Source organism: Scyliorhinus canicula, chromosome 2 (assembly GCF_902713615.1).
Source record: "Scyliorhinus canicula chromosome 2, sScyCan1.1, whole genome shotgun sequence".
Taxonomy (NCBI): domain Eukaryota; kingdom Metazoa; phylum Chordata; class Chondrichthyes; order Carcharhiniformes; family Scyliorhinidae; genus Scyliorhinus; species Scyliorhinus canicula.
In genome coordinates this window covers 102,735,759-102,759,400 of record NC_052147.1, presented here as the reverse complement: position 1 = coordinate 102,759,400, position 23,642 = coordinate 102,735,759, and the positions used below count along the sequence as shown (strand labels likewise).

Below are 23,642 nucleotides of genomic sequence, written 5' to 3'. Positions count from 1 at the left end.
GTTTGGGGATGGTGGTGGAAGCATATGGGAGTGGAGGTAGTCAGTGTGGGCTTCAATTTGTGACAATTACTGGTCTGTGCTTGGGGGGGGGGGGGGGGGGGGGGGGGTTGGTTGGTTGATGGGAGGTTTCGGAAGTGGCAAAGAGCAGCTTTGAGAGGCTAGGGAACTTGCTTATCGATGGGAGCTTTCCTTGTTTTGAGGATTTGGAGGAGGATTTTGAATTGCCGGGTGGAAATGGGTTTCGTTATCTGCAGGTGAGGGACTTTGTATGAAGGCAAGTTTCAACCTTTCCGCTTCTACCTCCACAGGGGATACAGGATACAGTAATTTCAAAAATAGGGATGGGAGGGGAAGGTCTCAGAAATTTATAAAGAGCTCATGGAGTGGAAGTGAATCCAGATAGGGGAGTTAAGTGTCAGTGGGAAGGTGAGTTGGGTAAGGAGCTAGAGGTGGGATTGTGGGAGGGATGCCCTGAGTAGAGTCAACATGTGTCAGGCTCAGCCTGATCCAATTTCAGGCGGTCCACCGGGCACACATGCCGGTGGCCCGGATGAGCAGGTTTTTTGGGGTGGAGGACAGGTATGTGAGGTGTGTGAGAAGGCCCGCAAATCATGTCCGCATGTTCTGGGCATGTCTGAAGCTTGGGAGATTCTGGCAGGGATTTGCGGATGTCATGTCCACGGTGCTAAAAATTAGGGTGGCGCCGACTCCAGAGACGGGGATCTTTGGAGTGTTGGGAGACCCAGGAGACCAGGGGGCGAGAGATGCTGACATCTCGGCCTTTGCCTCCTTGGTAGCCCGGAGACGGATCCTATTAGCGTGGAGGGACTCGGAGCCCCTGAAATCGGGGGTATGGGTTAGCGACATGGCTGGGTTTCTCAGGCTTGAGAAAATTAAGTTCGCCCTGAGAGGATCAATGTTAGGGTTTGTTTGGAGGTGGCAGCCATTTATTGACGACTTTGTGGAAAATTAAACTGTTACCAGATACAATGGGGGGGGTGCATTGGGGAGTTAGTTCAGTTTAGCTTAGGTGGGATCAGCGAGAGGAGATGAAGCGACTGGGGAATTGTGTGCATAAGCCAAGTTGGCTGGGTATGGTTGTTGGCTAGGCGTGGTATATACTGAATTTTGTTTATATTTGTTTTTGTATTTTCTGTTATTATAAAATCATAAATGCCTTAATAATACGTTTTAAAAAAATAAATAAAGCGCTTTTCTTTGGAGCAGGGTGGGAGTGGAAAGCCGGTTTCTTTTCACCTCTGTAGGTTGATTCGTGTATGACAGCACCATCTTTTTCATTTTCATTCTCTTTTTGACAAATGCCCTCTATTACCAGGTGTGAATGTTTGCTTTGATTTCACCTGACATTTATTATTTTTTTTTAATGTAGGGTTTTGTTTGCTGTAACAGATTTTTAAATATATTTTTATTGAACTTTTATAATTTTGTATAAATCAGCCCCAATAACACACACAATAACCAATAACAATCGCAACGTAAAAACTAAGAATAAAGACCAATACCCCCTAACTCCGACCTACTAACAACTAACAGTGACCAGTTCCTTAAAGTGCAATATGAATGGCCACCATCTATGATAGAACTCATTGATCGACCCCTTCACCATAAACTTTACCTTCTCATGGTACAAGAACTCCATCAAATCACCCAGTTATGTTGAAGCGCAAGTGCCAGAGCATCCGCCCCCACACCCATCCTCCATTCCGGCTGGTCCGACATCCCAAATACAGTTATCAACTGGCATGGCTCCAGATCCACATTCAGGATAGTCGATATGGTGCTTTTTATTTTTTTTAAAAGCCAGCCAAAAACTCAACAGCTTAGGACAGCACCAGAACACATGCGCATGATGAGCAAGCCCACTCAAGCACTGCTCACATTTAATTCTCGACCCTTTCAGAAAACTGGCTCTTCTATTATTCTTCTACTATTACATCATCTGGCATTTGAACAGTTTAATTAATGCCTTCAGGATTATAAATAAAATTCATGGATATCAGAGGATTTTAGGAAGTCCACAGCCATCTCTAATCTTAGCCTTTGCTATCAACAGCTATGCTCAGTTGATGCAACTTAATTCCCCAATAATAGAATTCCCAATAAATTATTTTTATGTGAAAATGTGCCAGAAAATTTCAAGAACCTATATTTCCAGACTCTTGCTTCCTTAAACGCCATCCTTTATTAAAAGTAGAACAATAGTCATTTGTTCTTGGTGACTCACCTTCACTGGGTCAAGGGTTTAAATTTAGCTGCAGGGAAAATTTGAGCCACGATGATCTCGGGTGCTTTGTTACAAATGGCAGTATCACATTGACAACATTCAATGTCTTTAAAGCCATCCCAGAGTACATTTAAACAAGTGAAAATATAAACCAATCTCCTCTATACTTTCTGTCTTTAAGCAAACTAGGATGAATTGAATCGGGGTGTTCTTTTTGATCATATTTTAATTTTGTCTATTTTACCCAGACAATCCACAATGTAAAACCAAGATTGATCTACTGAGTGAAAAGAAATGGAAGATGTATATTTTCCTCATTTGTAATCTGTTCCAGTTTTTTCCTTTGTTGTCTTCTACCATTACTCTGTTGTCCTTTTTTTTTATTATTTACCATTATATTTTATCCCTTCTATTACTTTTTGATTACTTGCGATCTGATATTTTTGCATCGCAAAGTATTTTTTGTTTCCCTTAACCACTGATCTCCCTTCACCTGCACTCCTTTTCAATGAAGCATTTTAAAAACTCAGTAATATGTTCTATATTATGATTATTGTCCCAGTCCACCGTTTCTCATCTTTCCTTTATAAAGTTTCTTGCACTGATGTTATTTTCAGCTCCTCATTAATTAGTAATGATTCCTTAAGTTCACCCACACGGAAGTCACACCATCTTAACTCATTGCTGAACATTAATATTTTATTCATAAAATGTGAGTGTCACTGGTAAGCACAATATTTATTGCCCATCCCTAATTGCCCTTTAGACAGTGATGGCGAACCACCGCTTTCAACTTCTGTAGCCGGTTTGGTATAGATATATCCACAGTGTTACGGAGTTCCAAGATTCTGACTCTGCGCCAATGAAGGACCGATGATATGGTTTGAAGTCAGGATGGTGTGTGACTTGGAGGGGAATTTGTTGGAGGTGGTGTTCCCATACATCTGCTGCTCTTGGCAATAGAGGTTGTAGGTTTGGAAGGCACTGTTGAAAAACTTTGGCATGTTGTTGTAGTACATCTTGTAGATAGTACACGATGGTGTCCGTGGTGGAGGTGCCTGCTTGAAGGTTGTGAATAAGATGCCAATCAAGATGGGCTTAAACATTCAATAATATCACACCGTCGCAATATTACTGCTTAATGGACAGCACGGTGGCCGAGTGGTTAGCATAGCTGCCTCACGGCGCTGAGGTCCCAGGTTCGATCCGGCTCTGGGTCATTGTCCGTATGGAGTTTGCACATTCTCCCCGTGTCTGCGTGGGTTGCGCCCCCACAACCCAAAAATGTGCAGATAGGTGGATTGGCCACGCTAAATTGCCCCTTAATTGGAAAAAATAATTAGGTAATCTAAATTTATTTAAAAAAAACATTACTGCTTAATATAAATTTTTTTTGAATGCAGTAGAGTTTCTGTTTCTGCATTTAATAATGTTCATTATTGTCACAAGTAGGCAATGAAGTTACAGTGAAATCCCCCATGTCCAGTGTTTTTCAAAATTTTTTTCCCAGGACCACTTTAGCGACCCACGCCGGCCAAGCTTCGCGACACATCATTATTGCTTACCTTTAATGCCTGCTTGGTCCTCGCCATCTCTTGCTTCGTCATTCAATTTTACATTTCCCTATTGACTGACCTCGCCGACAACCCTGACCTGGCTTCTTCTCACTGCATCCACTCCAGTCACAGGCCACTTCCTGACCAGTACTTACAGCTGAGGGAGTGCAAGTGGCCGTTGCGCTGGCCATTGAACAGATTGACCACGGAGCCGCAGGTTGAATATTGCCGATCGGTGGCGGGGGACGAGCCGACTAGCACGCAACGGTAGAGCACTAGAGCGGAGCTCCAAGCTGGGGCCACCACTGTTAGCATTGCGTGTCCATGGTCCGTCGGTTCATGTCTCTTCTCTTCTACCCCCTCCCCTCGCGTGCACACACACGCAGTGACCAGCACACAGACCAGCCCCGTGCCACCTGCCCCCTCATGCCGCAACCAATAGGGGACTGCCGGCGGCGGCATTCTTAAAAGGAGATTGTGGCAGTTGGGGACTTTTTTTTAAATTTGGAGTATCCAATTAATTTTTTCCAATTAAGGGGAAATTTAGCGTGGCCAATCCACATACCATGCAGATCTTTGGGTTGTGGGGGAAAAACCCGCGCAAACATGGAGAATGTGCAAAATCCACACGGACCGTGACCCAGAGCCGGGATCAAACCTGGGACCATAGCGCCGTGAGGCAGCAGAGTGATCCATTGCACCACCGTGCTGCCCAGTTGGGGACTTCTTCACATGATCGAGAACGTCACAACCGATCGCTCTGCGCCCCTCCTGACACCCAACCGTGACCCACTCGCTGGTCACAACCCTGAGTTTGAAAACCCTGCTCTAATCGCCACGCTCTGGCGCCTGTTCAATTCACCTAACAGCATGTCTTTTGGGACTTGTAGGAGGAAACTGGAGCATCTGCCACACAGACACGGAGAGACGGTGCAGACATCCGCACAGACAGTGACCTTGAGTCTCCAAGAGCATTTATGAATAGTTTGCTCTCTTACCTTGTCCTCACTTGGCTGCCCCATTTCATGCTGCTAAATCGATGGATGATTGAACTCAGCCTTAAAATTGGTGCAGCTTTATTTTGATAATTTACTTCTTAACCTCTTGACTATTTCAACTGGTTGTCCTGGAAATAAGTAGCATATAAATGATCAATTTGAGATCTGTCCTGGATTCCAGCTGTAACCAAACTAGCTCCGCAGATGTCTTGTCATTTATTAGATCTGCTCCTCAATTCATAGAATTGTAGAAATCTGCAATGTGATGGAAACAGTTTGCCAGACATACCTTTCTGAAAGCTATTCCCTAAACCCTGTTTGCCAAAGCCTTTCTTGTCTCTTTTTTAAAAAACTTCTATTTCTCTTTTTAAAAAAATTAACTGTTTTCCTGGTAGCGCACTCCATGTCCTAATCTTCAGCATAAACAAAACTTTCCTACTCTCTCCCTTCATTATTTTTCCGACTGTCTATAAATTTATTTCCTCTTGTTGCTAACTCATCAGCCTGTAGGAATGATTTTCTTTTATAATAGCTTCCAAATGAGGCATACAAAATTAGATTTCTCCTTGGCCACTTTTGCATTTGTGCAAAGGTCTTTCCTTCATCGACTTTGTTTGTTTCATGCTCTGTCCTAACCTTTGAAATATTTTCCCATCTGGTTCGTTCAGTTTGTGACTTGAGTCAAGTCAAAATTTTCACTTGTACATATTGCTCAATTCCAACAGGATATTGCTTCCAGCATTTATGTTGAAACACCTGATATATTTGGACTCTTCATTGCTCCATTCCTTCGACTACATTTTTCTATATTTTTAATTAGCTATACACTTCATTTAAAAACCGCTTTCCTAAATGAAAAGTACATTTTGGCCTATCTTTCTAGTCTTTAAACTCTCCCATATTATTTCAACTTTGTCAGTTTCTTGGCCCTTAACCTAATTTAAATGTTTATCTCATCGCTTATAAATATAATTTCCCTTAAGCTCTGTTGCCAATCATTAAAACCCAAATTTTTGGATCCACTGGTAGCAATCCTGAAACCACTCCCTGTGCCTATTTTGTTTTGAATTTATGCACCATGTCTGCTTTATTGCATCCTTTTGGTAATGTATTTCCCATGCATGAGCTGCTTTTATGCTATGTGGAGTCCAGAATGCCAATTCTCCACAGACTGTACACAGGCCAGTTGTTGGCAAGATGCTTTAATTAACTCTGGTTTAGCTTTAGGTGACAACTGGCTGTATAAGCAGTAATGGAACAGTGGTGTCAGTACAGCTGTATCATTGTATGAAAGCATCTGGTGTATCAATAGTTTGAACATCAGTTCCATCCTTCCCTCTTCAATAAAGCCCATGTTCTTGAGGCTCTCCTTAACTTTAGCTCCAGGTAAACATGCAACCACATTAATTCATTTATTGTTTCATCTATGCCAATCAGTGGATGCTCCAATCAGCAAAAGTAGGTTACTTGTCTTTACTTCTTAAAAATGCATACTTGAGCCTTCATAGTTTCCTTAAATGTTGTATCTGTAGGACTAGCACGCTTACAGCTAGTTCTAAATATGTATCACTGGTCTTATCATCAACTCTGAGTTAGTAAGGGCAGCACGGTGGCACAGTGGTTAGCATTGCTGCCTACGGCGCTGAGGACCCGGGTTCGAATCCCGGCCCTGGGTCACTGTCTGTGTGGAGTTTGCACATTCTCCCCGTGTCTGCGTGGGTTTCGCCCCCACAACCCAAAAGATGTGCAGGTTAGGTGAATTGGCCACGCTAAATTGCCCCTTAATTGGAAAAAATAATTGGGTACTCTAAATTTAAAAAAAAACTCTGAGTTAGTACACAATTAATTGAGTTGATGGCCAGAAATCTTCACGTGTAATTTATTTTCTATCCAAGCTATATAGTTGTATAGGAGTCGGTGCATGGCCTGAAGAGAAAGCGTAGCTAATGTAGTTAAGTAATTAAGTATTTTAGCTCCTTAAGTAACTAGCTGCTCAAAAATAACAATCGTGCACGTTGTGGACAATAAATCCCTCGCAATGTTTAAGAACCTTTCACTTTCCAATCCTACTTTAAATTTCACAATTTATATCCCCAATACCCTAGATCTGTACAATTTCTTAACCAGCTAAATAAAACTTGCATCGCTGTCTGATATTAGCTGCATGATGGTTGGGACTAGGAACTAAATATTCTAGTTTATAAAACTACAGGAAAGGGGGACAATGGTGGAGAGAGAGGAGTAACCTTGGTGTTTAAAGATGAAATCACTTCAATGATAAGAGATGATACAACAAGAGGAAAGCAGACAGTGGAGACTTTATGGTAGAATTTTTTTAAAGAAAGGATTTTGGACTGTAGCAGGAGTTTTGTATAGGATGCCTGGTGGCAATGGTGAAGTGGTAGATAGTATAAATGCAGATATCAGACAAGCATGTTGAAACAGGAGAGTAGTTTCAATGAGGATTTTACTTTTTTTATCAATTAGGTTAAGCAGGCGAGCACCTGACAAGAAGGTCGTGAATGTCTTGGTTTTTTGGATAATTGTTTGAAGCTCTATGTCCTAGAACAAAGAAGGTAACATGCCATAGATTTAGAAATTAGCCAAATCTGGGTAATAGCCTAACATTGTGTGAGCATTTATCTAATAGTGATCAGAATATGATTCTTTCACTGAGTTGAACTTGAAGAAAGTTAAAGCAGCTACTAAGTTTCTAGATATGGGTAAAGCTCATTTCAGTGTAATGAGACAACTAAGTAAACTAAGCCAATCTGTTGATGACTGAATAACAGAAGATCAATGGGAGGTGTTCAAAAATAATTTAATGTGATACAGAACCCTTAAACAATAAGAGCTCTGCTTGCCAACAAAGACCAAATAAAATGAGAAAAGGTATACAAAAGTGCAAATAATAGCACTGGTAATGGAAAACATGCAAAGGGCACTAAATGGTGACAAAATAATAAGAGCTGCTAAAAGTGTAAATGGACACTTGTAAGTGATATACTTTGATATACAATACATACTTTGTTTTTGCAAAATAAAATTGACTTGAACAAATGTGTGTCCCGTAAACATGTGACAGAATCACCATAAAATCCCTAAAATGCAGAAGAGGCCATTTGGCCCATCAAATCTGCACCAACCCTCTGAAAAAGCACCCTACCTCAGTCCACTCCCCTAGTCTATCCTCATAACCCCACCTAACCTTTGGACATTTAAGGGGCAATTTAGCATGGGCAGTCCATCTAACCTGTACATCTTTGGAATGTGGGAGGAAACTAGAGCACCTGGAGGAAACCCACGCAGACACTGGGAGAACTTACAAACTCCACATAGACAGTTACCAAAAGTTGAAATCGAACCCGGATCCCTGGCGCTATGAAGCAGCAGTGCTAACCACAATGCCACCTTGCCACCCCATGAATCATGATATTGCTGATGAAAAAATTGCAGGCATGTTCATCACTTTTCATCAGTATTTACAACAAAAGAGGTCAACCGGCGAAAAACTCTAGGAAATTAATATTAAATCACAAACTCACCAAAGTTAGTGGAAAAAAAGATGAAACTTGCATTAATTTGACTCTTGGTTATAATGTAGGAAACACAGCAGCTAATTTTACATTCAGCAGCTCCCACAAACATCATATGATGAATTATCAGATGATCTCTTTTGCGATGTTCATTGACAAACAAAATGACGGTCATGAAGAAAAGATATTTCATTTATTAATTTACGGCATGTGGACGTCACTGGTTAGGCCAACATTTATTGCCTAGCCCTATTTGGCCTTCAAAAGGTGGTTGTGAATTGCCTCCTTGAACCGCTGCAGTTCTTGAGGTGTAGGTACACCCTCAATGCTGTTAGGGAGGGGGTTCCAGGATTTGACCCAGTGGCAATGAAGGTCCTTCTAGATGGTAGTGGTTGTGGGTTTGAAAGGTACTGCCTAAGAAATCTTGGCGAATTTCTGCATTGCATCCTGTTGATGGTACACACGGCTCCCACTGTTCGTCGATGATGGAGGGATTGAATGTTTGTGGAAGAGGTAGCAATCAAGTGGGCTGCTTTGTCCGGGATGGTGTTGAGCTTCTTGAGTGTTGTTGGAGCTGCACTCATCCAGGCAAGTGGAGAGTATTCCATCACGCTCCTGACTTGTGCCTTATAGATGATGGACGGACTTTGGGGGGTCAGGAGGTGAGTTTCTAGCTTTTGACCTGCTCTGGTAGCCACAGTATTAATATGGCTAGTTCAGTTTCAGATCAATGGTAATCCCCAGGCTGTTTATTGTGAAGGATTCAGCGCTGGTAATGCCACTGAATGTCAAAGCAGAACAACAAAATTTAATTAATCGAGCAACATGAAACAATAGTAAAATATTTTATATGCACTGAATGTCAAGGAGCGATGGTTTGATTATCTCTTTTGGGGGACTGTCATTGCCTGGCATTTGTGTGGCACAAATGTAACTTGACACTTGTCGACGCAAGCCTGGATGTTGTCTAGGTCTTGCTGCATTTCGACTGCTTTATTATCTGAGGTGTCGGGAATGGTGTTGATCATTGTGAAGTCATCTGTGAATATCCCCACTTCTGACCTTATGTTGGAAGGGAGATCATTGATGAATCAACTGAAGACAATTGGGCCTAGGACACTACCCCGAGGAACTCCTGCAGTGATGTCCTGGAGTTGAGATGATTGACCTTCAACCACCACAACCATCTTCCTTTGTGCCACATATGACTCCAACCAGTGCAGAGTTTTCCCCTGGTTCCCATTAACTCCAGTTTTGCTAGGGCTCCTTGGTGCCATAGTCGGTCAAATGCTGCCTTGATGTCAAGGGCAGTCACTCTCGCCTCACATCTGGCATTCAGCTCTTTTGTCCATGTTTGAACCAAGGTTGTAATGAAGTCAAGAGCTGAGTAACATTGGCCAGAACTCAAATGGACTGTCCGTGAGCAGATTATTGCTGAGTAAGTGCTGCTTGATAGCACTGTTGATGACTCCTTCCATCACTATGCTGATGATGGGATGTAGATTGTTAGGGCGGTAATTGCCTGGGTTCCATTTGTCCTGTTTTTGTGTACAAGACACAATTTTCCACATTGCGCTGGGTAGATGCCAGTGTTGTAGCTGTGCTGAAACAGCATGTTCTGGAGCACAAGTCTTCAGTACTATTGTCGGAATATTGTCACGGCCCAATTTGCACCTGGTGACTTTTTCTAGTTTATTCAGTGCATCCTATTTTAAATATGCTTAGCTCATATCATTCAATGTCATATTTACTTGTTCTATCTCCTTGCTAAATACTGAAGCAATTATTTAATAAAAATAATGATTTAATATTTCTTCCATCTTTCTACGCGTGGTATGATCCCGTCTTTCCCTTAATGGCCCCACCCCCATCCCAACCTTTTATGTGCCGATAAAATATTTGACTATTCTTTCACATTGCTCGATTAATTTAATTTAATTTTGTTGTTCCGCTTTGTCCTCCTAATTGTTTTTTTGACTCCTGTTCTATAAGCTTTATATTTTCTTGTTCCCTGCGGTCCTTTGCTGCATCTTTCCTAATCCACAATTGTACCTTCCTGTCTTTTATTAATTCATGAAGTTTAGTTTACTCTTTCCTCTGTGCACTCCGAATACAGTATTAAATGTTTTCCCATTGTTCCACAATATCTATTGGTTTGGTTTTCAGCATGTTTATGTCCTTTTCTATTATCATCTTAAAGTGTATGCCATTATTGCCACTATTGCCTGGATGTTCCCTCCTTTCACATGTCTTGTTAAGGTAAAGTCGCCATAGTCCAAGATGCCCAGAGGTTGCTTTCCCCTTTGATGGGGAAAGCTGACTGGTGGTGATTTAACCTGAGGATCACCACACTCGAGTGAAGGGCAAATTTCAGAAGGCAGGCCTATGGGGATTGAACCCATGCTGCTGGCCTTGCTCTGCATCATGAACCAGCTGTCCAGCCACCTGAGCCAAACTGGCTTCTGGTTCATTTTCCTATTCTAGATCCAATGATGAATGTTCCCTTTTTGTGCTTTATAATTGGGATAAAATGGAGTCTTGCACATAAGACCATAAGACATAGGAGCGGAAGTAAGGCCATTCGGCCCATCGAGTCCACTCCACCATTCAATCATGGTTGATTTCAACTCCATTTACCCGCTCTCTCCCCATAGCCCTTAATTCCTCGAGAAATCAAGAATTTATCAATTTCTGTCTTAAAGACACTCACCGTCCCGGCCTCCACCGCCCTCTGTGGCAATGAATTCCACAGACCTACCACTCTCTGGCTGAAGAAATTTCTCCTCATCTCTGTTCTAAAGTGACTCCCTTTTATTCTAAGGCTGTGCCCCCGCGTCCTAGTCTCCCCTGCTAATGGAAACAACTTCCCTACGTCCATCCTATCCAAGCCATTCATTATCTTGTAAGTTTCTATTAGATCTTCCCTCAACCTCCTAAACTGCAATGAATATAATCCCACATGTTGTAAGAAATCCATTCCCTTATCTCATTTACCTACATCGTCTGTCCAGTTAATGTCAGGTTAGTTATAATCCCCATGATGATTATTCTGTTTTTTACTCATTCCCTAATTTAGCATCATAAGAAATAGTAATGGCAGTAGGTCATTCAGCCCCTCTAATCTTCTCTGCCATTTCATAAGATAATGGCTGCTTTTATTGTGGCCTTAAATTCACTTCCCTGCCTACCCTCACACCCCTTGTCGACCAATGATCTGTTTGACTCAGCCTTGAATATATTCAGTAACACAGCCAGCAGTGCTCTCTGGGGAAGAGAATTCCAAAAGACTAACAGCATTCTAGGAGAAGAAATGCTTCTTTGTCTCCATATTAAGTGGAGACCCCTTATTTGTACTGTGTCTGAGCGCAGTTGCAGTCAAAGGACCTATAAAGCACTCCCACCAGTGACCCATTTCCCTTGTTATTTCTTATCTCCACCCAAACAGATTCTATAACTTGATCTTCCAAGCCAATCTTATCTCTAACTGAGATTAGATACTCCCTACTCTGATGTTACTTGATGTTCCCTTTTATGGTTGTGCACCCTGTCCCTTCCTGTCACTCTCTGGTTGTCATTAATCATATTGCTCCTGCACTATTGCCTTGCCTTTCCAAATCTTTCCTTGTGTGAAGCCTTCCCTCCTAGTTATCCAATTCACCAGGACACTATCCCACTGAGGTTTGGGTGAAGATCATCCCAATGGAATGCCTCCCTCTTTCCCTGATACTGATGCTAGTGTCCCATGAAGCAAAACTAATTTCTCTCGCACCAATCTTTTAAGCCACGCATTTAACTGTCATGCCCCACTTCCAACCCCCACTCACGCTTGTGCACACCCGCCACTCACTCGCACGCACTACTCCTGCACTCTTTTCTCTGTCCTTTTTCACCATCTCTTGATAATAGCTCTACTACCATCGCCTCCTGGCTTGGTATCCATTTTTCACTACACTTGTGTGAAGGTTTTGAGCCATTTCTCTCCATAAAATGTTTGTATTTTGCCGCTACCTCCACCAAAACACTCAAATTTATAAGTGCGTTAAGAATTATCTCAGAACTATCCAAAGTAATTATTAAATCTGAATACTAACCGTAACCTCTCCAAATAAGTTTCTGGAAAGTAAATTTTATATGATGTATGTTGGGAAGATTAGGTAAGTATGTGCACTCCAAGTTGGTGTTTACTGCCTGTTTGGACTAGTCTTTGCCAAGTGACTAATCTTCAAAAATTTTAGATGAGGATTTGTGAATATGTTTATGCTAGATAGTCACTGACTCACAAGCAAAGTGTGGGATATTGATAATGGAAACTTGGCTAACTTGCTCTTTCTCAAATCTTAGTGCTACCTTAACATGAACATGCTTTTCCTGGTGCTGATTCTTTTGCTCTTGTGTTGTCTTATGAAATTATAATTCAATTGTTGACCCACTACTGTTTTTCAGATTGAATGAAAATGCATCAGGACTGGAAAATATGAATCTGGCACATTGCACAGGTTATTATTCTGTCCTACTTAATGTTTTAAGCTTCACACTTATGCAGAACTTGAATATTGCTGAAAAGAGAGACATATTGCTAACGCTTTTTTTCTTGCACTTTTTTCTTGCACTTATCAAGGCAATGACAAGAATGGTAAATTTCAAACTATAAAACAGTTTATACTATAGGAGGAAGGTTGCTGACTGGTTGACAAATTGTTTCTGGCTGAGACATTGTCATGGAGAAAGAAATAGGGAACTGTAAAACTCTTGATGCTTTTGGGTAATTCAAAAGAGACACGAGACTTGGACTTATTTATTTATTTTTATGCAGAGTGGATCCCTGCCAGCATAAATGAGTCACATGATGAGCTCAACTGCTTGGTAATTGGTTGTTAGTGTATTTATTAGCGCACTCGGGATTGTTCAGTAGGTGCTGCCCAATCACAGAATAATATCTAACGATAGACATCCTGGGATTTTCAGGCATGGGCCTGTTAAGCACAGCCTGTCTGCCTATTGCAAACAGCCTGAGGAATATGCAGCTTGACTTGATCAGCCAGTTGCTCGGAGGTACCGCCCAAGAATCTGACATTGTGCCAGCACTGGAATTCATGCACAAGGTTGCTCAATTGCATGGTACACAAAGCCGTTCTGCACTGTTACAGACAGTTGGAAAGATGGAAAATTGATCCTTGCTTTTCACCTCTTGATTGACCACATTATTTTTAAAGAGAGTGTTGTGATTCGAAAGAAGAAACAAAAAGAAAGTTTCTCATGAGTTTTAAAAAGCGAGTAAATGTTTGTTTTCTGAACATGTATACTCGATACACTTGCACACACAGAAGAAAAGGTGATTTTAAAAAACAATAGCACTCAATTAGGTTTAGTTTTAAAGTTGCTTTTATACCTAAGTTTTCAAGATGGAAGCTTGAACTGTTCTGGCCTTTTGGTTAACTGAAGAAAACAGAGGTTGGAAGTTTCTGGTGATATAAGTGGCTTACTATTTGTAACAGCAGGTCTCTGGCTTTACTTCAGTCCCTACAGTGAAGATCTGACTTGGTTTTTCAAATAGATATGTAAAATACTAGCCCCATTTCTTTGCCTGTCAATGGATTCTGGGCAGTTTCCTTCCTTTTCTCAACAGAACAAGACTTTTTTACTCAGTCTTGTATCCCAGAATGACTGACGTGAGGCCGCTTTTAAAATGTGTGTTACTAATTGTTTTTGAGGGCAGCACGGTGGCGCAGTGGTTAGCTTTGCTGCCTTACGGCACCGAGGTCCCAGGTTCGATCTCGGCTCTAGGTCACTGTGCGTGTGGAGTTTGCACATTCTCCCCCTGTTTGCGTGGGTTTCACCCCCACAACCCAAAAATGTGCAGGTAGGATTGGCCACACTAAATTGCTCCTTAATTGGAACAAAAATAATTGGGTACCCTTAATTTAAAAAAAAAAAATGTTTTTGGTGTCTGTCAAGTGACCGTGGTGTCTGTTTTTCTATCGTCCAACAAATGGTTCCTGACGACTTCAACATTGACACAATAGAGTTTTGAGTTTCGGCCATTTGCTTCTCCTAGTGATAGATAGGGTTATCCTTATATCAATGCTGTGAAATTCCATTTTGCAGCTCATAATTCTCTGACACTATCGTGCACTGCGTTCTGTAGGTATTTGGACAGCGACAGCTATTAAATCCACAGCAAAGATCTGTAACATTTCAATTTCTTATCAATGCAATGTCTCAAAAAATTTTGTTTGCATTTTAATGTCCTAACCAGATGAACTAACTTTCAGCCTTGGCCAAATTCTTGTATATTGGCAGACAAGAGAGATCACCTGACCTCTTGATTCCATCTTGTTTCAATGCAGATTGTCCATTCTCCATGTTATTTTAAAAAATAGTGCTCAATTTTCCATACACCCACGGGTAAAACTGCATGGGCATAACAGGACTGATGACAGCAACATATTGGTGGAAAATACCACTCACATTGTCACTGCTCAGTAACAGAGTGAAACTGTTTGCTTACTGTTGTTCAAATCTTTAAGATACTGCCTTTACAGGGTAACACAAGGTAGACTGCGCACTTTCAGCTCTGAAATTGGTGGCCATTGGCCCATTTCCAACTTTGTGTGATACACACCGAACTCATCAGAATAGCCACTGTCCTCCAGGGTACCTTTGTGCTTGATATCTGTGTCAAACCTGCAAGGTGAGTATAGCCATTTACAAGATGGTTACACTAAAAGCAAATTTAAACGAATTAGTCGAACTCTTAAAGTGGCCCATTTATACTTGCTAGAAACAGCATATGTTTGCATGCAGGTACCTGTTCTTGGTGTACAAAATGTGTACAAACCTGCTGTCTTGGCACCTTTTTGTTTCTCCTGTGGTACAAATTGTTATTTTAAACAAATTGGCATTCTGGCTTTTGTCCTGATGGGAGTAAGTCGAAAAGCTTTGGCAGCATGTCCCTTTATTCAGTACTCTTCATCTGCATTAAACTGGCCACTGTCAGGTGCGCATCAAATTATACTTTTCACTCTGGGGCAGCATTTGAATCACCCGTTGCAACGTCGTCTTTACCTGCTGGATGCAAGGGACCTATGTGAAATTAATTTTAATAGTTCTGTCAATATTGGGCCATTTGTTGTACCATGATACTAAACTACTCCATTCACTCTCAATGTTACAGAATGGCTTGTGTGGAAGGTTGATGGGGAGGAGATAAATATGAAACCATACTGGTGTAGGAGTGGTGGTAGTTTTACTATCCAAGCACTTGCAGGTTAGGAGTAACAAATGCAGACATTGGAGGTTTAAAATGGGGAACATTAATTTCCTAAATGTAACCTTGAAATTTTAAAAAACCTTATCCGTTTCATTATTTCTAGCACTTGTATTGATTTCCTTAATTTGAAAATGGATCTTTTGATGGAAGCAGCGCAGTGTTTGTCCTCACTATGTAATGGTTGTGTAGGAAAGAAACTTTCTATGTATTGCTTGATCTGCATGCACTCAGTAAGTACTGTTTAATGCATTCATTGTTCTGTTAAGAGGGGCAAGCTGCAAGGAAATTCGTCAATCAATTTTTCCAGTGGCAATGCAGATCTTATTACGGAATCTGAGCTTACAATTTGTCCAACCATCTTCAACTGCCTGCACCAGGGAGGCTTTGAGAGGGAGTAAATTATATGGTCTAATTGGTGTGTCCTGTGCTAGGCCTTGCTTTGCCAGAACCAGCAATGCAGTAGCTTAGGGAAACTGGCTATATTGAAGCAAACGGGCAACTCTTTTCTCATTATCTTTTACCTACCAAAGAGTTCTGCTGGCTACAAAGTGTGGTATCAGCTTTATCAAATCCCATGCATTTTAGGAGAATGATCTTTCAATATGCATGGGGAATGTGTGGAAGAACTTTATGCAGTGAGTGGTCGTGTCCTGGCACTCACTACCAACAAGGGGATAGTTGCAGAGATGATAATTGACTTCAAAAGGTAATAAATAAACTTGCAGGACCACAGAGTTGGGGGAGGACTGATTGGATTGCTCCACGGAGAGCTGGCACAGACTCAATGGACTGAAAGGCCACCTTCTGTGCTTTAATTAATGACTGTCTGTGTCTTTTCTTTTAAGATGTACAAGGTTGATTTATTGACTCATGCCAATTTTAAAGCATCCAAATAAATTTAAGCATTAAAATCACCACCTTTTCAACAAACTGGAAGTGAAACTTCAGCCGCAGACTTTATTTTAAAAAAAAGTTGCTGTCTAATTCTGGTCCATTCATCGACCTCTGAACATTTTAGATAAGTTACCACATTTACTTGATAGTTTAATGGCTTAAATGTATAACTACCTAAAAGAAAGAGCTTATATTTCATTGATATCCTAAGCATTTTAGTCATGTTAATTTTATAGCATAGATTCATATTTTTCAGATAAACAGAACAGCCATGCACACAACTTAATCTCATAGGGAACTACAGAATGGTTTATGTTCGGGTTGTGGGGAGGATTGTCCGATTATTGGTGTTGATTTGAGTTGCATATTGGCCAGCCCACTAGAGAATTCAGTTTCAAAAGGTGCCTTGGGATCTTTTGCATCCACTGAGGGGGAAGATTGCATCACGTAGCATCTCTGATAGAACAACTTCTGACTTTTTGCCATTTAGAAAGTACTAATTGGTCATTTTTAAATTAAGTGGATGACCGCTCACTTGCCTTTATTGAAATTAATTTGTCACAGTTTTATACTTCCGCCTGCACTGTTTTTCATGCCACCTATCTTTATCAACAGCAAGCTCAATGTGGTGCTCTATTCAGTGATCTAAGACATTAATAAAAGGCCCCAACAAAAATACCCTTGTGGGATGCCATCAGTCACGACCTATCCGTTATCCCTATTTCTATCTTCTCCTCAACCAAAAATATAAACAGAAAATGCTGGAAATATTCAGCATGTCTGGCCCCATCTGTGCAAATAGAAACAGTCTGTGAGCTTTCCTCCGATCTGAGAAAGCTAGAAATAGGTTTTGAGCAGTGTGGTTGGGAGGGGGAGGTTGAGGAGAAGGTGAGAAGAAGAACAAAAGGGGAGGTATGTGGTGGGGTGGAGAACAGAAGAAACTAAATTTAAAAAGTTCCTACTTTTCTAACCATGTCAATAATTTGGCTTCAGTGCCATGGGCCTTAACTTTAGCTAACAACCTCTTAAGAGGCACTTTATCAACTACTTTCTGGATATCCTTATGGACAACGTTTTTAGTCATTCTCTGTTCACTACTTTAGTCACCTTTTCAAAAATAAATTCCATCAGCCATGACCTATTATTTTCAAATCCATATTTGCTCTCTGACTAGCTGAAAATTTCCAGTCATCCTCTCTTTAATTTTAGATCTTAATTAGGACCCAGTAATGGTTTCCTGACAAACAGATGTTAGGTCAACTGGTTTATAATTCTATAGTTTCCCTTTCACCTTTCTTAAATAATGGAGTGACTTTCAATTTTCTGATCTAAAGTAAATATTTCTAATTTGAGAACTTTGGACGGTCATAGAACATCTGGAATATTCTCATCTACTTTAATGGAGGTGGGTTATTGAATATTTTTGATTATAGAATCCCTACAGTGCAGAAGGAGGCCATTTGACCCACAGGCCCCTGAAAACAGTACCCTACTCAAGCCCGTACCTCCATCCTATCCCCATAATGCAGTAGTCCCACCTAAACCTTTGCATACTAAGGGGTAATTTAAAGGGCCAATCCACCTAACCTGCACACCTTTGGACTGTGGGAGGAAACCACAGCACCGGGAGGAAACCAGAGCACCTGGCGGAATCCCACACGGCCACGGGGATAAAGTGCAAACTCCACATGTCACCGAAGCCGGAATTGAACCCTGGAGCTGTGAGGTATCGGTGCTAACCATTGTGCCAACGTGCCACGTCTAAAGCTGAGTTTGATAGATTTGTGATTGACGAGAACCAAAGGACATGCAGTTAGAAAGGAAAGTCTGGTTTAAGGCCACAATCAGATCAGCTATTGTCTCAATTGACCAAATGACCTACTCCTAATTTGTATTTTCGTATGTATGTATGTTAATATATGGAAACCATTTGGTGCTGGGAATTTGTTACACTGCTGTTACTTTCATCATTCCTGTTAACTTGGTTGCATTAATTTTGCTGCATTGCGACGCTTCAGTATTAGTTTGACTTTGGATGTTTGGCATATGATCCTCTATTGTAAATCATAGAGTCCCTACAGTGCAGAAGGAGGCCATTCGAACCATAGAGTGCACCAACACTCAGTGCACCATAATCAGGCTCCCACCATATTCCTGTAATCCCGTAACTGCACTTAACCTATATATCCACTGCACTTAACCTGTCTATCCCTGGATACAAGGGGGCAATTTAATATGACCAATCTACTTAACTTGCACACCTTTGGACACAAATCAATTATTTGACATACCTGCGATTTACTTGCTATAATAACCCTGTACCACAGTTATCAATTGGGTCACATTGCTCTTTCCTAATATTATAACTATTCTCATAGAATTTACAGTGCAGAAGGAGGCCATTTGGCCCATCAGACCTGCACCGGCCCTTGGAAAGAGTCTCCCACTTAAGCCCACAACTCACCCCATCCCAGTAACCCCACCTAACCTTTTTGGACACTTAAGGACAATTTTGCATGGCCAATCCACCTAACCTGCACATCTTTGAACTGTGGGAGGAAACCGGTGCACCTAGAGGAAACCCACGCAGACATGGCAAGAACATGCAGACTCTGCACAGACAGTGACCCAAGCCGGGAATCGAAACTGGGACCCTGGAGCTGTGAAGCAACAATGTTAATCACTATGCTACCGTGCCTCCCCTAAAACCCGTAGTCGCCACATTACGCCGCCTGTTCAGATACACAGAGGAAGAATTTAGAATGTCCAAATTACCTAACAGCACATCTTTCTGGACTTGTGGGAAGAAACTGGAGCACCTGGAGGAAATCCACGCATCCACTGGGAGAACATGCAGACTCCGCACAGACAGTGACCCAAGCCGGGAATCGAACCTGGGACCCTGGAGCTGTGAAGCAACAATGCTAACCACTGCTACTGTGCCGCTCAAAGCAGAAAATTTACTTCACAGAAGGAAGCTATTCATCACGCTTCTGATGCAGCTGAAAACCTTTTCAAATTTCGGTTTTATTGTGCTTGCTATTTTATCACCCTGTCTTTTTGCTGGGTCTTTTTGTGTTAACTGATTTGCTAGAATTTTTTGTGTTCTATCTGCTTTTTCTTTGTTTCATGTTGACCATGGCTTTTCTTTGTCTGCAAGTAGAGCTCTTTTCCTTCCGGGCATAAGCTATGTTAATTTTGCTTTTGAAAACTTAGTTTGCTCACTAAAAATTTGCTCAGTTTATTGTGGATGGTCTCTGTCTCATTTTGCGGCCTCACCAAATTTAGAATTCTCTCATGTACAAACCCATAGATTTTGCAGCATTTTTGACTTCTGGAAGCTACCAGTGTTCATGCGCTTTTCTAGCTGAGCTCTACAATGTACCTAGTTGGAGCATAATTTGAGTAGTACAGTAACTTGTCTTTATTTCTTCCCTATCCCTTCTAACTTAGCATGCTGGAGTAAGAGGTCTTAGCCTTTGCCTTGAGTAGATTGCTGAGAGTATTCCAGTTCTGCATAGCAATTAGTTATGTTTCCACCACTCGCTCATTTTGGAAATAAGTAAAACTTGAATAAAAACCTAGTTGATTGAAAATGAAGAGACTTGCATTTATATAGCGCGTTTCACAACCACCAGACATCCAAAGCATTTTAATTGGTTTATTGAAGCGTAGCTACTGGTGTAATGATGGAAAGAAAAAGAATGGGTGTTGGCTAGGAGTTAAAGAGTTCGGATTGCAACTGTATTTTCTATATGTTGGTTGGGAACAGTAAGGTTCATACAGAAGTAATGCCGAACTTAGTCTCTTTAACCTATTGTAGTAGTGCAACAGTTGCAGTACTTAAGAGTGTTCCTCCGATTTGACTAGGGGTTTCATGGTGTTAGATTTGCTTTGTTCAACATTGCTGTTTCCAAATGTGAAAATATGAGGTACCCAACTGACCATGTCCTCCTTTTCTATTACAGATATCAAAACCGACATGTTCCATGGCCACGCCACTTGTTCCCAAAAGAGTGGTAAAAGCCAGTTTGAAAATCTGGGTGCCATATCTAGTGATTGCTACAAGGAAGACCTGGAGTTTGAAGCACAGTTTATGACTGGTAAGGGAGATGGTTCAAGCTTTGCCCAGTACATGAATAATTTTAGTAATGTTACGGTGCTGGGTTGTAATCCAGAAGTTGCACTTGAAATGTCTCCGAGTTACCAAAGCTTCTGAGTTGAAGTAAAGTGATGAGCTTTTATGCAACTGAAAGCACACTAGATAAATTGTATATATGCAAGAGCTTTGGAAGTACTCCTCTTGGTATTTCTTTCATTCTTCTATCTGTTATAATTGACTTTATTGTTGGGAATAGTCTTCTCATTAAGATTACAGTACTTTAGCTTTAGGAATTCTCTATTGTCTGTTTTATCAAATTAGGTTTTGCATTGCTGACTGGTACACTGATGATATGTGAGTGGTGATCTTTTAACAATGGATCCATTGCACATCCTTTTGAGGATAAGACAGGAGTCCAACATGGGGATGCGTAGTTGCTCTGAAAGGGTAACTAAAAACACATAGAGTCTGATGTCTTTTTCAAACTAGTAATCTTTATTACGAGCATGCAGAGAGAGGCCGGACTCTCTCAAGTGACTGCAGGAGTTCCGCAATACAAAGTTTTAAGCAGTTAATTTATTCTGATCCAAAATGTTCACTTGACCAGTTGCCTCATCTTATCTTTTCATCTGACATGTCTCTTCCCCTGATCTTGTTTCCTCTTGATTAGATCTTCTCTATCTCTTCAGGCATTATACAAGATTTAGCAGTTTTCAGAAGTCAAATATCCCAGGATTCCCAAATGCCATACGTCAATCTCTTTCTTCCCCCACTAGAGCTCCAACCCGTTTTTTAAAATCTTCCTTGCTGCTATGCTCCACCTGAGACTAGCTCCCTGCTGGAGCGCAGTTTATTTATTAAATGGATGGTAATGGTTGTGGTGATCGTAGAGTTGACTAGATGCAATACAACTGAGCAAACACTAGAGGGAGCACGGGAGAGGTATAAATACACCGGGTCAGGAAGTGAGGACACACTTCACGGAAGGCAGAACTCGTAGCAGGACACACAGACACAAGCAGGCAGCATTTGAGGTAGCCGTAAGTTAAGCTCTGAAGAGAGAACAAATTCACAATAAAGCATCTTCTCCACATTTGAGACTACGAGCTTTATTAATACACAAGGAACAACACATGGTACCAGGAGTGGCTTCAGACGCTTACTACAGGACAACTCAGCTGCAGACACAGAAAGAACAAAATGGCATGGAAATCTTCTACTGGACATTCGACTTGGAAAGACATCGCTGATTGGAGGATGTGGCTTGGATACCCACCTCAGCTGGACACGACTGGCAATGTAAGAAATATCTGGAAAATGTTTAAACAATGGTTCGATTTATATATCAGAGCTAATGATGCAGCAGCAGCCTCAGACAAAATTAAAATAGCAATGCTCATCGCAGAACATGAAGCTAGGAAAGTTTATAATGGATTTAAATACTCAAAAGGTGAAGACAGAAACAGCTTACAAACAATACTAAACAAATTTGAAAAGTACTGTAAGAAATTTGAACAGCACGGTATGCTCAGAGGCCAAACTGCACAGAGACTGAGTGATGCAAAACTTTAAAAATCACGAAAAGAACAAGAAATCGCGAATGAAAAGTACAGATCAAAAAGAAGAAATAACTTGAATTTTTCACACAGCCACAATGCTGAAATCCAGTCCAGATCGAAAGGAAAAGGTAACTTACAACTTTTAGAAAGAAAAAACGCTGAAATCCACGATAAAATGGCGTCGGACCACATTTTGCAGTCTCCGGCACACAAAGAACTACAAACTGCGTCTGCGCAGGAAACGGAAGCCGCTCATGCGCAGTTTAAAAAAGTTTGCGTTGCCGATTGTTATGCGCATGCGCAAGCCGCGCAGGCACAGTCTCAAAAAGTTTTGGTCGCGGATCGTTATGCGCATGCGCAAGCGCAATGGACACAAAACCGCACAGTGAAGGAAGGCCGATTTGAGCATGCGCAATTCATTCCTACGCATGACGTCACGAGCGTCATGACGTCTAAGCATCCAGACCACGCCTACTTAAAAGGGAAATGCCCGAAAAAATGGCGTCGGAGCACATTTTGCAGTCTCCGGTAAGTAAAGAACTACAAATTGCGTCTGCGCATGCGCCGGAACCGGAAGCCGCGCATGCGCAGTTTAAAAAATATCGCGGTGCCGATCGTTATGCGCAAGCCGCGCATGCGCAGTCAAAAAAAGTTTTGGTCGCGGATCGTAATGCGCATGCGCACGCCGCGCATGCGCAATGGAAACAAAACCGCACAGTGAAGGAGGAAGGCCGATTTGCTCATGCGCAATGCATTCCTGCGCGTGACGTCATGACGTCTGAGATCCCGACCACGCCCACTTAAAAGGGAAATGCCCGAAAATTGCAAACAAGACACTTAAAGTGGTAAACACAAATTTTCTTGCCTCAGAAGACAGAAAAATGCCTGAATTTAAACCAGCAGTTAAAAACAACTTGCACAACACCCTGAAAAAAGCAGTCTGCACCACCCAAAGTGAAGAGAACAAAAAGAATTCCGAAACAACAAAAGATGATTTGTTTTTCAAAGATTACCTCTCAGACATGGCTGAGTCAGTCGGATATGCTTATCACAGCATCAGCGACACGGCCGCAAAGCACAACACGAACCAACTCGTGGTAGATGAATCCAACCAAGATGATTTGGTTTTCAAAGAACACTACTCAGACATGGCTGAGTCAGTCGGACATGCTTATCACAGCATCAGCGACACGGTCGCAAAGCACAACACGAACCAACTCGTGGTAGATGAATCAAACCAAGATGATTTGGTTTTCAAAGAACACTACTCAGACATGGCTGAGTCAGTCGGATATGCTTATCACAGCATCAGCGACACGGTCGCAAAGTTCAACACGAATCAACTCGTGGTAGAAGAAGCCAATGAAGATGAAATGGGTATCAAAGAATACTACTCAGACATGGAGGAGTTATTTGGACATGCTGATCACAGCATCAGCGACACCGTTGCAAAGCTCAACACGACTCTACTCATGGTAGATG

The 23,642-nt window shown here is 41.5% G+C and overlaps 1 protein-coding gene across 1 annotated transcript in view; it reads left to right on the top strand.

Moving 5' to 3' along the window:
- Positions 1-23,642, top strand: part of bub1bb (BUB1 mitotic checkpoint serine/threonine kinase Bb) — a 132,640-nt gene that overhangs the window by 52,551 nt on the left and 56,447 nt on the right. Inside the window, exons 11-12 of the mRNA XM_038784090.1 lie at positions 12,779-12,831; positions 20,468-20,602. Coding sequence (XP_038640018.1) covers positions 12,779-12,831; positions 20,468-20,602 — 188 coding nt within the window. The remainder of the gene's footprint in view (positions 1-12,778; positions 12,832-20,467; positions 20,603-23,642) is intronic.